General features: G+C 51.0%; 1 protein-coding gene across 1 annotated transcript in view; it reads left to right on the top strand.

Moving 5' to 3' along the window:
• The window catches only part of LOC123750444 (carboxylic ester hydrolase-like), a 252,174-nt gene that overhangs the window by 183,730 nt on the left and 52,501 nt on the right, over nucleotides 1–15,943 (top strand). The window contains exon 9 of the mRNA XM_069339084.1: nucleotides 10,354–10,532. Within this exon, the coding sequence (XP_069195185.1) occupies nucleotides 10,354–10,532 (179 nt within the window). The remainder of the gene's footprint in view (nucleotides 1–10,353; nucleotides 10,533–15,943) is intronic.

The raw sequence follows: 15,943 nt of genomic DNA, 5'->3' as shown, positions 1-15,943 counted from the left end.
CCGAAACCTTATGCAGTACTAGTGGCTTTAGGTATTGTATGTACTAGCTCTATCGTTAAATCAATCAGAATGTTTGTAACTGCATCTATGTATGTACTTTTCCTAAATAAATTATTGTTATTAATATTGTGACGGTGTTCCCCCCCTTATATTTCTCCCACGCCTGCAGTAAGAGTCATGTCCACTTTACCCAAGCGTTCTCTACGTCGCAGGCATCAATTTGATATATGTGGGAGAGTGGAGTGTTCTCGGAGTGCCGAGAAATTTATAAAACAATAGTATTTTGGCCTGTGGTTTAGGCCCTTTGGGAAGCCAAGATGGCGCTGGCTCTCCTGTTTCCCCGCCAAAACTGTGTGACGTCAGTGACACCGGATTGGTCACCGACAGCAATGTGGCACAGGGAGCCAATGAAAACCTCCCGTGGCGAATGTGACGTCACGAAGGAAAGGGGGTCCGGTCAGCATGCCGCGTTGGCGCCATCAGTCAGACACGACACGTCAAGGAGGTTGGACGTGCGAAGATTGGTCCTGTCATTTTGACAGTTGTTTCCCGCTCCCGTGGATTTTACGTGTCACCTGAAGTCTGCCAGTACTCTGTGAGGTCTTCCTTCGTTCATGTGTTGAACCAGAGAGGGAATCGACGGATATTGAGCAACAAGTGCTCCAGGACAGGTACTGTGCAAGAAGAAGTGAAGTCTGTGCAGTGACGTAGGCGACGTCTGAGGCAGTTCACCCATTCGTGACGGCATAGTGGCTGAACAGAGGCACTGGGTAGCAGAGGAAGAAGAGAACTATTTGGTAATCCGAACGACTGCAGCCGAGACATAGGCGGGCAGCCGTAGCTGGGAGAAGTTGACGGCCAGGAGACCGACTCCAACCCCACAAGAAGTCGAGGAGGAGCACGGACCTGCTGGGAGAAGGCACAGAGACGACGCGCTTACGGTGGGACATTGATTGAGTTCCCGGAGGACACGACAGTGTGTGTGTGGGGGCGTTCCCGACACGAGGCAGGAGCCAGGACCAGGAGCTACAACTCAACTCTCATCGGAGGATAGGTGGAAGTAGGTGGTTCTAGTTTCCCTCCCAATTCCCCTTTAGTCAGCTATATTATTCAGCTATATTATTTAGCCTGAGGATTTTGTATGTCGTGAGCAAGGCTCACCTATGTCACAGTAAGGCACCAGTGTGCAGAGTAGTACTATCAAGAGTACTCACGATATTTATGTTTATTATTGGTGTGTACAGGCACCCGGAGTTATTGATGAATTTTCTGTGTTGAGAATGTCTTTCATGAGACTGTAATGTGATCATATAATGAGATAAAATATATATAATTATGCCAGTGTTGAGAGTTAGGCTATGTGCCCAGTAACTATGTTATTACCATTTATTGATGTCTGATTTATCTATATTATATATGTCTATGTTCGTGCATTGAATAATCATTCATGTGTGCAGTGATTAATTGTGTTATCGCCCACGAAAGGAAATACTGAGAACTCCAGTGTTAAATACTTCATAAGTTATCATTAAATGAAGGGCAGTGTGTAATACCATGACAGTGAATTATTGTCGCATTTATTGTAGAAATGATTGTTTGAGCCCGAGATCAGTGTAGCGAAGTAATACGTGCTATTGTCGCAAATATCGAGTGTTCGAACTTCTAGTGATCTTTGAGAACTTAAAGAAACAGTGCGCGTGACGCCAGAGAAACAAGCAATAAACATTCGCGCGGGGGAAGTCGCCCAGCTGATTATGACTTTGACGAGAGGGGGAGTGTTGCCGACTTAGTGAGTGCATATTATACGTGGGAACGAACGACTCCCGCCCGGATCAGCTGATTGTTTATTGATATGACCTTGTGATGTCTTCAAATGAGTTTTAAGTAAAAATACAAAATGCATTTGTGTTTATATCATCCCCTCCATTTATCTTGTGGCTATATAATACCTGAAAGCAGAGAGTGATAGAAGTAAATACCTGCCTGATATCCTGATCTATTGTGTGCCCTTGCCACGGTTACCACAACTCAGCAAATCCACTGATGTGTTACTGGACACCGAAAACACCAGTTGGCGACCTTGTGGTTAATAGTAGAGCCCTATTGTTGGGGCGGGCACATAACAGTTAAGTGAACGAGTTGTGTTCCCACTCCTTCTCAATCAGAGGCCGGTTGGGATTGACTGGGATACTCTCCTGGCGTACAGTGGCGCCGCGAGGATAGAGTGAAGACCCGCAGGGCTACGGTGAGTGACCTTGAGAATAACTGTTGCTCACACCCCCCCCCCCCCCCCCGAGAGATCATCCCCATCATTGGCGACCTTGCCAGGATTAAGTACTGATACGGTTGCTCACCGAGTTGAAATCCCCAACATTGGCGACCTTGCCAGGATTAAGTACTGATACGGTTGCTCACCGAGATAAACCCCAACATTGGCGACCATGCCAGGATCACGATGGAAATAAAGGTTGCAGTTGTGGTAGTTGGCAGTGGTATTAGGTATCAGGTTCAGGTTATCACTCATAGCACAAGATGGAGGATGATAAAGTAACAAGGTTCATTGACACTAGAGATGAACAGGTGCTGGAGGAATGCACCAAGGCACAATTACAGGCAATAGCAGACCATTTTGGAATAAAGCTGAGATCTCCCAGAGTGGGAGAGAGAAGACTGGAGATCATGGCACAGCTCAGGGCACGAGACGAAGCTTTGGGGGAGGAACGGCCACGAACACCTGCCAGTGTGGGAGAACACCTGAGCATTGGTGGGAGCAGCAGGGGATCCAGCAGCAGCAGGCACAGCGTTAAGCTGGAGATAATGAAGCTGCAGCTGGAAGCACAGCAGCGCAGAGAAGAGCGAGAAGCGCAGCTGAGGAGAGAAGAGGCACAGCAACGCAAAGAAGAGCGAGAAGCAGAAGCACAGCTGAAGCGTGAGGAGCGAGAGGCACAGCAGCGCAGAGAAGAGCGAGAAGCTGAAGCACAGCTGAAGCGTGAGGACCGAGAAGCACAGCTGCGCAGGGAAGAACACGAGCGAGAAGCTAGGATGAGACAGCAGGAGATAGAAGCTAACAAGGAGGTGGAACTGAAGCGAGCTGAACTAGGACTAGGTGCACCTGCTCCGCCGCAACAGGAAGACCGACGAGTGAGGGAGCGAGATCTGCCGGTCTTTGTACCAAATGAAGCCGAAAGTTTCTTCGACCACTTCGAAAGGGTTGCTGCTTTGAAGAGGTGGCTGAGGGCGGAGTGGGCAGAGCTAGTTCAAGGTAGGCTCACCGGTGAAGCTCGTGAAGCCTACAATATGCTCGACTTCCAAGAATACACCAACTACGATGCGGTAAAGAGAGCTGTGCTCCATTCTTTCAAGCTCACGCCGGAATGTTACAGGAAGAGGTTCAGGGAATGTACCCGTTTGCCAGGAAAATCATATGCGGAGACGGCGAGGGACATGGAGAGAAAGTTCCTTAAGTGGCTGGACTCTGAAGGAGCGAGGTCGGTTGAAGAGGTCAAGGGGCTAATGGTCATGGAAAAGTTTATGTCCGTGCTCTCGCCTGAGATCAGGGTGAGAGTAAAGGAGGCGGACATAAAGGACCTGAGGGCCACAGCCGACAGAGCCGACATGCTGGAAGAAGCCTTACGCCCACGCCGAGAGGGACAGCACCGACCACCCGTATACTCCGGAAACAGTAGAAATTATAGGAGGACGGATAGATGGAGGACAGGAGCGAGTTCCCCCAAGTCCTACCTCTCGAGTGGGGACCACAGAGGATCGAAGGGTGCTTTGGAGCCGATAAAGAAGTACCAAGCTGAGAGCTCAGGAGCTGTTGCTGCAACAAAGGAGTCGACAAATGGTGCGAGAAAGACACAGGGAGCGACGGCCTCTGGAGGCAGTGCTAAGGCGAGCGGTGGCGGATGGTCTCCGACGAGGAAGATACACTGTTACAATTGCGGAATATTCGGACACGTCGCGCGGGAATGCAGACGCCCTAAGCAGCGGGGGAACGTTGCTTTAGTGAGGTTCGAGGACCAGATGGCCGAGAGGGTGCGGGATGAACCTGTACTGAGTGGGGAGAAGAGAGTTCACCCATTCGTGTGTCAGGGAACCGTAAGGATGGGGAAGCAGACCCTCATCCCGGTGAAGATATTAAGAGACACTGGGGCCGATTTTACCCTGGTGAGTGAAACCCTGTTCCCCTAGGGTTACGGGAGTACCAGTGTGGGGGTGGCAAGTGTGAGTACTGTGGGAGGCCCAGTGAGGATGCCCCTACACCAGGTGACTCTGAATTCTGATTATGGCTGCCAGACCCTTGTGGTGGGGGTCTGTGCATCAATGCCCAAGATGGAGGCACAGGTCATCTTGGGAAATGACGCATGTGGAGGATGTGTCCTCCCGAATCTCGTGAAAGGCGAGGAGTGCCTAGAGCAATATAAGGAGACGGGCGGAGCGTTAGACGCCTGTGGGGACGAGAAGGGAATCGCCCCGGTGGCGTTCCCAGTTTGTGCTGTGAGGCCGAGACAGCGCGAAGAACAAGGAGGTTGTGGATCTGATGGGGCTGAGGAGACGTCCGACAGCCTGGGAATCGATCACCTCTTCATGGGACCCGGAGAACGAGCGGAGGGCGAAGGCAGCCCGAATGGTGAGTTGCAGGTGACCCTCACCAGTTCTCTAGGGGTAGACCGCACTCGTCTTGGAGAGTTGCAGCAGATGGAGTTCCCCAAATTGATTCGTGAGGCCAAAGGAGGACGTGTTGGTCCTGAGAAGGCTACTCATTTATACATACAGGACGGCATGCTGATGAGACAGTGGAGGCCTGTGAGGATGGAGGCCGGAGAAGAGTCTCTAAGTACGAGGCACCAGGTAGTGTTCCCGGCCCAGTGCAGAGCGGCTGTGTTGGACCTATCGCACTCCGTGGACTCTGCAGGTCACCTGGGGGTGACCAAGATGCTGCGAAGGATCAGGGATCATTTCTACTGGCCAGGTATGGACGCCGAGGTGAGGCGTTATTGTAAGACGTGCTTACCGTGCCAGAGGGCAGGGAAGAGCCAATCCGCGATACCGAAGGCCCCATTGATCCCTGTTCCGGCGTTTGGGCCTGCATTCGAGCATCTGTTGGTCGACGGGGTGGGTCCGTTGCCAAGGACGAAGCGAGGGAATACCTACCTGATGACGATAATGTGTGTGTCCACCAGATTTCCAGAAGCCGTCCCGATGCGACGTTTGACGTCGAAAGAAGTAGCCGGGCAACTACAAAGATTTTTCTCTTGGGTGGGGATGCCCAGAGAAATTCAGACAGACTGCAGAAGTATATTCCAGTCTAAGTGGTTCCGACAGACGGTGACAGATTGGGGAGAGACTCAGATTCGGTCGTCGCCCTACCGACCTGCAGTCGCAAGGGGTTATCTTGAGGTTATCTTGAGTTGATTTCGGGGCTTTAAGTGTCCCCGCGGCCCAGGTCCTTGACCAGGCCTCCACCCCCAGGAAGCAGCCCGTGACAGCTGACTAACACCCAGGTACCTGTTTACTGCTAGGTAACAGGGGCATTCAGGGTGAAAGAAACTTTGCCCATTTGTTTCTGCCTCGTGCGGGAATCGAACCCGCGCCACAGAATTACGAGTCCTGCACGCTATCCACCAGGCTACGAGGCCCCTTTTACGAGCGAGCGCCCCGAGACGGGGCGATCGAAAGATTTCACTCCACCTTGAAGACCGTGCTGAGAGTGTTCTGCGCAGAACAGGGGGCTGAGTGGGATGAGGCAGTATACCCCGCGTTGTTTGCCATACGTAACGTGGTGGTACAATCGTTAGGTTTCTCACCTTTCCAGCTGGTGTATGGACACGAGGTGCGAAGTCCTCTGTCCATGCTGAAGGAACAATGGACCCCTGGGAGTGACCGTGGGAACGGTGAATGAATATGTCCAAAAGTTCAAAGAGCGTCTCACTCTAGCAAAGGAACTAGCTGGGAAACATCTGAAGGAGGCGCAGCGTAAGATGTCGGAGTGGTACGACAAGAGAGCTACACAGAGGGAGTTCCAGGTCGGGTCCCAGGTGATGGTTTTGCTGCCGGGTAAAGGTAGGGTGACCGAGTCGCGGTTCGAGGGACCATACCAGGTGCTGCGGCGGTTGGGTCCTGTATCATATGAAATTGGGAAGCCGGATAGACCCCGCAAGAAACAGGTGTGTCATGTAGACCGCCTGAAGCCTTTCTTCCCTGTGGAAGGAGGAGCCGCCGTGCAGGACGGGACGGTGACCCGAGAACCCCAGCAGAAGACGGTTCTGTGCGTGCAGGTGGACCAGGAACTTCCGGAGGAGGAAGGAAAGTGGTCCAGGGCGGATGGCACCCGTCTCACCAACACTGAGAGTCTGGCGAAGATCGAGGACAAGCTACTACATCTGGAAGGGCAACAGAGCGCGGACCTGACGAACCTATTGAGGGAGAATGCCTCCCTCTTTGCCGACGTGCCCCGACGACACAAGAGTGTAACGCACGAGGTAGAGGTGAGGGACGCCAGGCCCGTCAAGCAGAGCGCGTATAGGGTGAGCCCGGAGAAGCGTGAGAGCTGATGAGAAAGGAGGTGGAGTATCTCCTTGAGAACGACCTTGCAGAGCCCAGTAAAAGTGAGTGGAGTGCCCATGCTTGTTGGTGAGGAAAAGCGACGGTACCTTCCGCTTTTGTACAGATTACAGGAGGGTGAACTCCATCACAGTGGCAGACTCTCACCCCATGCCAAGAGTGAGCGATTGCATTGACCAGGTGGGCAGTGCAAGGTACGTATCCAAGGTCGATCTGCTCAAGGGGTACTACCAGATGTCTTTGACTCCTGAGGCCAGGAAGATCTCAGCTTTCGCAACTCCTGACGGGCTGTACCAATACAAGGTGTTGCCCTTTGGAATGAAAAACAGCGGTAGCTGTTTCCAGCGCATGATGAATGAGTTGTTAAGGGGTGCCGCAGGCTGCACAGTATACATCGATGACATCGTCGTGTACGCCGACGATTGGAAGACGCATCTGGAGAGACTCAAGGAATTGTTTAGAAGGCTAGAGGAGGCTAACTTGACTGTAAATTTGGCCAAGAGCGAGTTTGGGAAGGCTCACTTAGAGTACCTTGGTTTTGTCATCGGCAAAGGTGAAGTCACCCCTGAAGATCACAAAGTATCAGCCATTAAGGAATACCCCGTGCCCAGAACGCGTAAAGAGTTGCTAAGGTATCTAGGGATGATAGGGTACTATCGTGGGTTCTGCAGGAATTTCTCCACGGTAGCGCATCCCCTAACCGAGTTACTCTCCAAGAATGTACGATGGAGATGGGGAGAGGCCTGCCAAGAGTCTTTTGAGAAGACCAAGAAATTGTTGACGGAGGCCCCGGTATTAATATCCCCAGATTTCTCAGCCGGATTCATCCTGTACATAGACGCCAGCGACGTTGGGATAGGGGCCATGTTGGCTCAAGAGAGGAGTGGGGTACATAGGCCAGTAGCGTTCTACTCGAAGAAGTTTGCAAAATACCAGCGGGCCTATAGTACCGTTGAGAAAGAGGCATTGGCGCTAGTTATGGCCCTGAAGCACTTCGATGTGTACGTGGGAGGAGGGGCGAGACCTGTTCTGGTGTTCACAGATCACAACCCTCTCACCTTTTTGTACAAAATGAAGAACTCCAACCAACGCCTGACGAGGTGGGCGTTGTTACTGCAAGAATACCGGCTGGACATCAAGCACATCAAGGGGAAGGACAACGTGGTAGCAGATGCCCTGTTCCGTATACACTAACCAGACATGACTCTTATTTTAAGGGGAGGGGTATGTGACGGTGTTCCCCCCCTTATATTTCTCCCACGCCTGCAGTAAGAGTCATGTCCACTTTACCCAAGCGTTCTCTACGTCGCAGGCATCAATTTGATATATGTGGGAGAGTGGAGTGTTCTCGGAGTGCCGAGAAATTTATAAAACAATAGTATTTTGGCCTGTGGTTTAGGCCCTTTAGGAAGCCAAGATGGCGCTGGCTCTCCTGTTTCCCCGCCAAAACTGTGTGACGTCAGTGACACCGGATTGGTCACCGACAGCAATGTGGCACAGGGAGCCAATGAAAACCTCCCGTGGCGAATGTGACGTCACGAAGGAAAGGGGGTCCGGTCAGCGCGCCGCGTTGGCGCCATCAGTCAGACACAACACGTCAAGGAGGTTGGACGTGCGAAGATTGGTCCTGTCAGTTTGACAGTTGTTTCCCGCTCCCGTGGATTTTACGCGTCACCTGAAGTCTGCCAGTACTCTGTGAGGTCTTCCTTCGTTCATGTGTTGAACCAGAGAGGGAATCGACGGATATTGAGCAACAAGTGCTCCAGGACAGGTACTGTGCAAGAAGAAGTGAAGTCTGCGCAGTGACGTAGGCGACGTCTGAGGCAGTTCACCCATTCGTGACGGCGTAGTGGCTGAACAGAGCCACTGGGTAGCAGAGGAAGAAGAGAACTATTTGAGGAAACCGAACGACTGCAGCCGAGACGTAGGCGGGCAGCCGTAGCTGGGAGAAGTCGACGGCCGGGAGACCGACTCCAACCCCACAAGGAGTCGAGGAGGAGCACGAACCTGCTGGGAGAAGGGACTGGAGACGACGCGCTTACGGTGGGACATTGATTGAGTTCCCGGAGGACACGACAGTGTGTGTGTGGGGGCGTTCCCGACACGAGGCAGGAGCCAGGACCAGGAGCTACAACTCAACTCTCATCGGAGGATAGGTGGAAGTAGGTGGTTCTAGTTTCCCTCCCAATTCCCCTTTAGTCAGCTATATTATTCAGCTATATTATCTAGCCTGAGGATTTTGTATGTCGTGAGCAAGGCTCACCTATGTCACAGTAAGGCACCAGTGTGCAGAGTAGTACTATCAAGAGTACTCACGATATTTATGTTTATTATTGGTGTGTACAGGCACCCGGAGTTATTGATGAATTTTCTGTGTTGAGAATGTCTTTCATGAGACTGTAATGTGATCATATAATGAGATAAAATATATATAATTATGCCAGTGTTGAGAGTTAGGCTATGTGCCCAGTAACTATGTTATTACCATTTATTGATGTCTGATTTATCTATATTATATATGTCTATGTTCGTGCATTGAATAATCATTCATGTGTGCAGTGATTAATTGTGTTATCGCCCATGAAAGGAAATACTGAGAACTCCAGTGTTAAATACTTCATAAGTTATCATTAAATGAAGGGCAGTGTGTAATACCATGACAGTGAATTATTGTCGCATTTATTGTAGAAATGATTGTTTGAGCCCGAGATCAGTGTAGCGAAGTAATACGTGCTATTGTCGCAAATATCGAGTGTTCGAACTTCTAGTGATCTTTGAGAACTTAAAGAAACAGTGCGCGTGACGCCAGAGAAACAAGCAATAAACATTCGCGCGGGGGAAGTCGCCCAGCTGATTATGACTTTGACGAGAGGGGGAGTGTTGCCGACTTAGTGAGTGCATATTATACGTGGGAACGAACGACTCCCGCCCGGATCAGCTGATTGTTTATTGATATGACCTTGTGATGTCTTCAAATGAGTTTTAAGTAAAATACAAAATACATTTGTGTTTATATCATCCCCTCCATTTATCTTGTGGCTATATAATACCTGAAAGCAGAGAGTGATAGAAGTAAATACCTGCCTGATATCCTGATCTATTGTGTGTCCTTGCCACGGTTACCACAACTCAGCAAATCCACTGATGTGTTACTGGACACCGAAAACACCAGTTGGCGACCTTGTGGTTAATGGTAGAGCCCTATTGTTGGGGCGGGCACATAACAGTTAAGTGAACGAGTTGTGTTCCCACTCCTTCTCAATCAGAGGCCGGTTGGGATTGACTGGGATACTCTCCTGGCGCAGTGGCGCCGCGAGGATAGAGTGAAGACCCGCAGGGCTACGGTGAGTGACCTTGAGAATAACTGTTGCTCACACCCCCCCCCCCCCCCCGAGTGATCATCCCCAACATTGGCGACCTTGCCAGGATTAAGTACTGATACGGTTGCTCACCGAGTTGAAATCCCCAACATTGGCGACCTTGCCAGGATTAAGTACTGATACGGTTGCTCACCGAGATAAACCCCAACAATATTAATATTATTATTATTATTATTATTATTATTATTATTATTATTATTATTATTATTAATATTATTATTATTATTAATATTATTATTTATATTATTATTAATATTATTATTATTATTAATATTATTATTATTATTAATATTATTATTATTATTATTAATATTATTATTATTATTAATATTATTATTATTATTAATATTATTATTATTATTATTATTATTATTATTATTATTATTATTATTATTATTATTAACAGAAATCCTCGCCAAGAAGGAAATGGTCGAGGATCTGAACCAAAACTTCACCCTAGCGGGTCCCGTGTCGCTGTTATTTCAGGAGTGGGAGGAGGCCCCAGTGTACCTGGCTCGTCGAGCCTACTACCACTACATGGGAGACACATTGCTCACTCAGGACAATGCTCAGCAAGCCGCTCAGGTCAGTGATCACTTGGTTGAGGATATTAGATATAATTTAATAACGTTTAAATGACTTACCTATCCATCTATCTTTCAGTCTATCCATCCATCTGTACATCTTTCTGTCCATTTATCCATATAAATATTCATCCATTTATCTTTACATCCATCCATCTGGGCAGCCATCTTTCCATTATTCTATATATCCATATAGCTTTCTATTTATCTATCAATCTAGTTTTCTCTTTATCTATCAATCTTGCTTTCTATTTATCTATCAATCTATCTTTCTAGATATCGATCTCTCCATGCTCCTACTCATCCAACTATCTTTCCATCTATTTATCCACCTATCTATTAGACTATCCATCAATTTATTCATACATTCATCTACCCGTCTGTCTATCCATATATCCATCGATATATTCATCTATCTATCCATCTATCTACCCATCTATCTATCCATTTATCCGTCCGCTTATCCATCCACATATGTTTCTATCAATCCATCTGTGAATCCAGCTATCCATCCATCTGTGAATTCATCTAGCTTTCAATATAAGTATCCAACTAGCCAACTATCCTCTGTCTATCCATGCACCTACTCATCCTTCTATTCATCTATCTATCCATGTACCTTCTCATCCTTCTATCCATCTATCTACCCAACTACCTTTCCAATATATATCTTTCCTATATATATATTTTTCTATATATATATCCATATATGTCTTCGCCTATGCATCCATCTACATATCCACCCATCAACTTATCTATTTATCCTTTCTCCTATTTATCCATCTATGTAACCTCCTTCTTTCTGTCTCTCTGTAACTATTTCTGTCTCAGTCTATCTGTCTCCAGCTGTGTCTGTCAGTCTCTCTGTTTCCGAGTCTCTGTCTCTCTCTTTTTCTTGCTCTATCTATCTATCTATTTATTAATTAATAATTTTTATATATTTATTTATTTATTTATTTATTTATATACAAGAAGGTACAATGGGAGTTAACCGAGAATATAGAAATTAAGTTTAATTAACTTATGGGATGAGATGCAGGAGATGGTGGGGAGTGGAGGGAGGGAGAGATGCAGGAGATGGTGGGGAGTGGAGGGAGGGAGAGATGCAGGAGATGGTGGGGAGTGGAGGGAGGGAGGGATGCAGGAGATGGTGGGGAGGGAAGGAGGGAGGGATGCAGGAGATGGTGGGGAGTGGAGGGAGGGAGGGATGCAGGAGATGGTGGGGAGTGGAGGGAGGGAGGGATGCAGGAGATGGTGGGGAGTGGAGGGAGGGAGGGATGCAGGAGATGGTGGGGAGTGGAGGGAGGGAGGGATGCAGGAGATGGTGGGGAGTGGAGGGAGGGAGGGATGCAGGAGATGGTGGGGAGTGGAGGGAGGGAGGGATGCAGGAGAAGGTGGGGAGTGGAGGGAGGGAGGGATGCAGGAGATGGTGGGGAGTGGAGGGAGGGAGGGATGCAGGAGATGGTGGGGAGTGGAGGGAGGGAGGGATGCAGGAGATGGTGGGGAGTGGAGGGAGGGAGGGATGCAGGAGATGGTGGGGAGGGAAGGAGGGAGGGATGCAGGAGATGGTTGGGAGTGGAGGGAGGGAGGGGGGATGCAGGAGATGGTGGAGGAATGGAGGGAGGGAGGGATGCAGAAGATGGTGGAGAGTTGAGGGAGGGAGGGATGCAGGAGATGGTGGAGGAATGGAGGGAGGGAGGGATGCAGAAGATGGTGGAGAGTTGAGGGAGGGAGGGATGCAAGAGATGGTGGGGAGTGGAGGGAAGGAGGGTTGCAGGAGATGGTGAGGAGTGGAGGGAGGGAGGGATGCAGGAGATGGTGGGGAGTGGAGGGAGGGAGGGATGCAGGGGAGGGTAGGGAGTGGAGGGAGGGAGGGATGCAAGAGATGGTGGAGAGTGGAGGGAGGGAGGGATGCAAAAGATGGTGGGGAGTGGAGGGAGGGAGGGATGTAGGAGATGGTGGGGACTGGAGGGAGGGAGAGATGCAGGAGATAGTGGGGAGTGGAGGGAGGGAGGGATGCAGGAGATGTTGGGGAGTGGAGGGAGAGAGGGATGCAGGAGATGGTGGGGAGTGGAGGGAGGGAAGGATGCAGAAGATGGTGGGGAGTGGAGGGAGGGAGGGATGCAAAAGATGGTGAGGAGTGGAGGGAGGGAGGGATGCAGGAGATGGTGGGGAGTGGAGGGAGGGAGGGATGCAGGGGATGGTGGGGAGTGGAGGGAGGGAGGGATGCAGGGGATGGTAGGGAGTGGAGGGAGGGAGGGATGCAAGAGATGGTGGGGAGTAGAGGGAGGGAGGGATGCAGGAGATAGTGGGGGAGTGGAAGGAGGTGGGGATGCAGGAGATGGTGGGGAGTGGAGGGAGGGAGGGATGCAGGATATGGTGGGGAGTGAAGGGAGGGAGGGATGCAGGAGATAGTGGGGAGTGGAGGGAGGGAGTGATGCAGGTGATGGTGGGGAGGGGAGGGAGGGATGGAGGAGATAGTGGAGTGGGAGGGAGGGATTGATGAAGGAGATGGTGAGGAGTGGAGGGAGAGGGTATGCAGGAAATGGTGGGGAGTGGTGGGAGGGAGGGATGCAGGAGATGGTGGGGATTAGAGGGAGGGAGGGATGCAGGAGATGGTGGGGAGTAGCGGGAGGGAGGGATGCAGGAGAAAGTGGGGAGTGGAGGGAGGGTGGGTTGCAGGATATGGTGGGGAGTGGAGGGAGGGAGGGATGCAGAAGATGGTGAGGAGTGGAGGGAGGGAGGGAGGGAGCCAGGAGATGGTGGGGAGTGGAGGGAGGGAGGGATGCAGACGATGGTGGGGAGTGGAGGGTGAGTGGGATGCAGGAGATGGTGGGGAGTTAAGGGATGGAGGGATGCAAGAGATGGAGGGATGCAAGAGATGGAGGGGAGTGGCGGGAGGGAGGGATGCAGGAGATGGAGGGGGAAGTTGAGGGAGGTTACCTTGAGGTGCTTCCGGGGCTTAGTGTCCCCGCGGCCCGGTCGTCGACCTGGCCTCCTGGTTGCTGGACTGATCAACCAGGCTGTTAGACGCGGCTGCTCGCAGCCTGACGTATGAGTCACAGCCTGGTTGATCAGGTATCCTTTAGAGGTGCTTATCCAGTTCTCTCTTGAACACTGTGAGGGGTCGGCCAGTATGTCCCTTATGTGTAGTGGAAGCGTATTGAACAGTCTTGGGCCTCTGATGTTGATAGAGTTCTCTCTCAGATTACCTGTGGCACCTCTGCTTTTCAACGGGGGTATTCTGCACATCCTGCCATGCCTCCTGGTCTCATGTGATGTTATTTCTGTGTGCAGGTTTGGGACCAGCCCCTCAATTATTTTCCACGTGTAAATTATTATGTATCTCTCCCGCCTGCGCTCAAGGGAGTACAGATTTAGGCTCTATAGTCGGTTCCAGTAATTTAGATGTTTTACTGAGTGGATTCTAGCAGTAAAGGATCTCTGCACGCTCTCAAAGGTCAGCAATTTCTCCGGCTTTGAAAGGCGGCTGTCATTGTGCAGCAGTACTCCACTCTAGAGAGCACAAGCGTTTTGAAAAGTATCATCATCTGTATAGCATCTCTAGTGTGGAAAGTTCTTGTTATCCAACCTGTCATTTTTCTTGCAGTTGTGACGGCTACTTTATTGTGTTCTTTAAAGGTAAGGTCTTCCGACATGAGTACACCCAGATCCTTTACATTGCCTTTTCGTTCTATGTTATGATTTGCCTGAGTTTTGTACGTGGTTTCTGTTTTTATATTTTAAATTTTTCCGTAGCGCATGAGCTGGAACTTATCCTCGTTAAACACCATATTATTTTCTGTAGCCCATAGAAAGACCTGATCTACATCTGATTGGAGGTTTGCCGTGTCCTCTATGTTGCCAACTCTCATGAAAATCCTAGTGTCATCTGCAAAGGATGATACAGTCCTATAGGTTGTGTTCTGGTCTATGTCCGATATGAGGATGAGAAAAAGTACTGGAGCAAGCACAGTACCCTGGGGGACTGAGCTCTTCACGGTTGATGGGCTGGATTTTATTTTGTTGACTATTACACATTACACATTATACAGGGAGGGGGGATGCAGGAGATAGTAGGGAGAGGAAGGAGGGAGGGAGGGATGCAGGAGATGGAGGAGGTAGTTGAAAGAGGGGGGATGCAGGAGATGGTGGGGAGTGGATGGAGAGAAGGATGCAGGAGACTGTGCGGAGTGGAGGGAGGGAGGGAGGAATGCAGGAGATAGTGGGGAGTGGAGGGAGGGGATATGCAAGAGATGGTGGGGAGTGGAGGGAGGGAGGGATGCAGGAGATGGTGGGGACTGGAGGGAGGGAGGGATGTAGGAGATGGTGGGGAGAGAAGGGAGGTAGGGATGCAGGAGATGGTGGGGACTGAAGGGAGGGGGGGATGTAGGAGATGGTGGGGAGTGGAGGGAGGAAGGGAGGGATGCAGGGGATGGTGGGGGAGTGGAGGGAGGGAAGGAAGCAGGAGATGGTGGGGGAGTGGAGGGAGGTGGGGATGCAAGAGATGGGGGGGAGTGGAGGGAGGGAGAGATGCAGGAGATGGTGGGAAGTGAAGGGAGGGAGAGATGGATTGAGGGAGGGAGGGATGCAAGAGATAAAGGGGAGTGTAGGGAGGGTGGGATGCAGGAGATGGTGGGGAGTGGAGGGAAGGATCCAGGAGATGAAAGGGAGTGGAGTGAGGGAGGGATGCAGGAGATGGTGGGGAGTGAAGGGAGGGAGGGATGCAGGAGATGGTGGGGAGTGGAGGGAGAGAGGGATGCACGAGATGGTGGGGAGTGGAGGGAGAGAGGGATGCAGGAGATGGTGAGGAGTGACGGGAGGGAGGGATGCAGGAGATAGTGGGGAGTGGAGGGAGGGAGGGAGAGATGCAGGAGATGGTGGGGAGTGAAGGGAGGGAGGGATGAAGGAGACGGTGGGGGAGGAGGGAGGGGGGATGAAGGAGATGGTGGGGTGTGGAGGGAGCGGGAGGGATGCCGGAGATGGTGGGGAGTGGAGGGACAGAGGGATGCAGGAGATGGTGGGGGAGTGGAGGGAGGTCGGGATGCAAGAGATGGTGGGGAGTGGGAAAGGGAGGGAGGGATGTTGGGGATGGATTGACGGAGAAAGGGATGCAGGAGATAGAGGGGAGTGGAGGGAGGGAGGAATGCAGGAGATGGTGGGGGAGTGGAGGGAAAGAGGGAGGGATGCAGGAGATGGTGGGGATTAGAGGGAGGGATGCAGGAGATAGTGGGGAGTGGAGGGAGGGGGGCGATTCAGTAGATGGTGGGGAGTGGACGGAGGGGGTGATGCAGGAGATAGTGGGGAGTGGAGGGAGGGAGGGATGCAGGATATGGTGGGGAGTGGAGGGAGGGCGGTGCAGGAGATGGTGGGATGTGGAGGGAAGAGGAATGCAGGAGATGGTGGGGATTC

The sequence above is a fragment of the Procambarus clarkii genome, chromosome 41 (genome assembly GCF_040958095.1).
Source record: "Procambarus clarkii isolate CNS0578487 chromosome 41, FALCON_Pclarkii_2.0, whole genome shotgun sequence".
Taxonomy (NCBI): domain Eukaryota; kingdom Metazoa; phylum Arthropoda; class Malacostraca; order Decapoda; family Cambaridae; genus Procambarus; species Procambarus clarkii.
The sequence above is the reverse complement of the archived record's forward strand: the minus strand, read 5'-3'. Positions and strand labels throughout refer to the sequence as shown.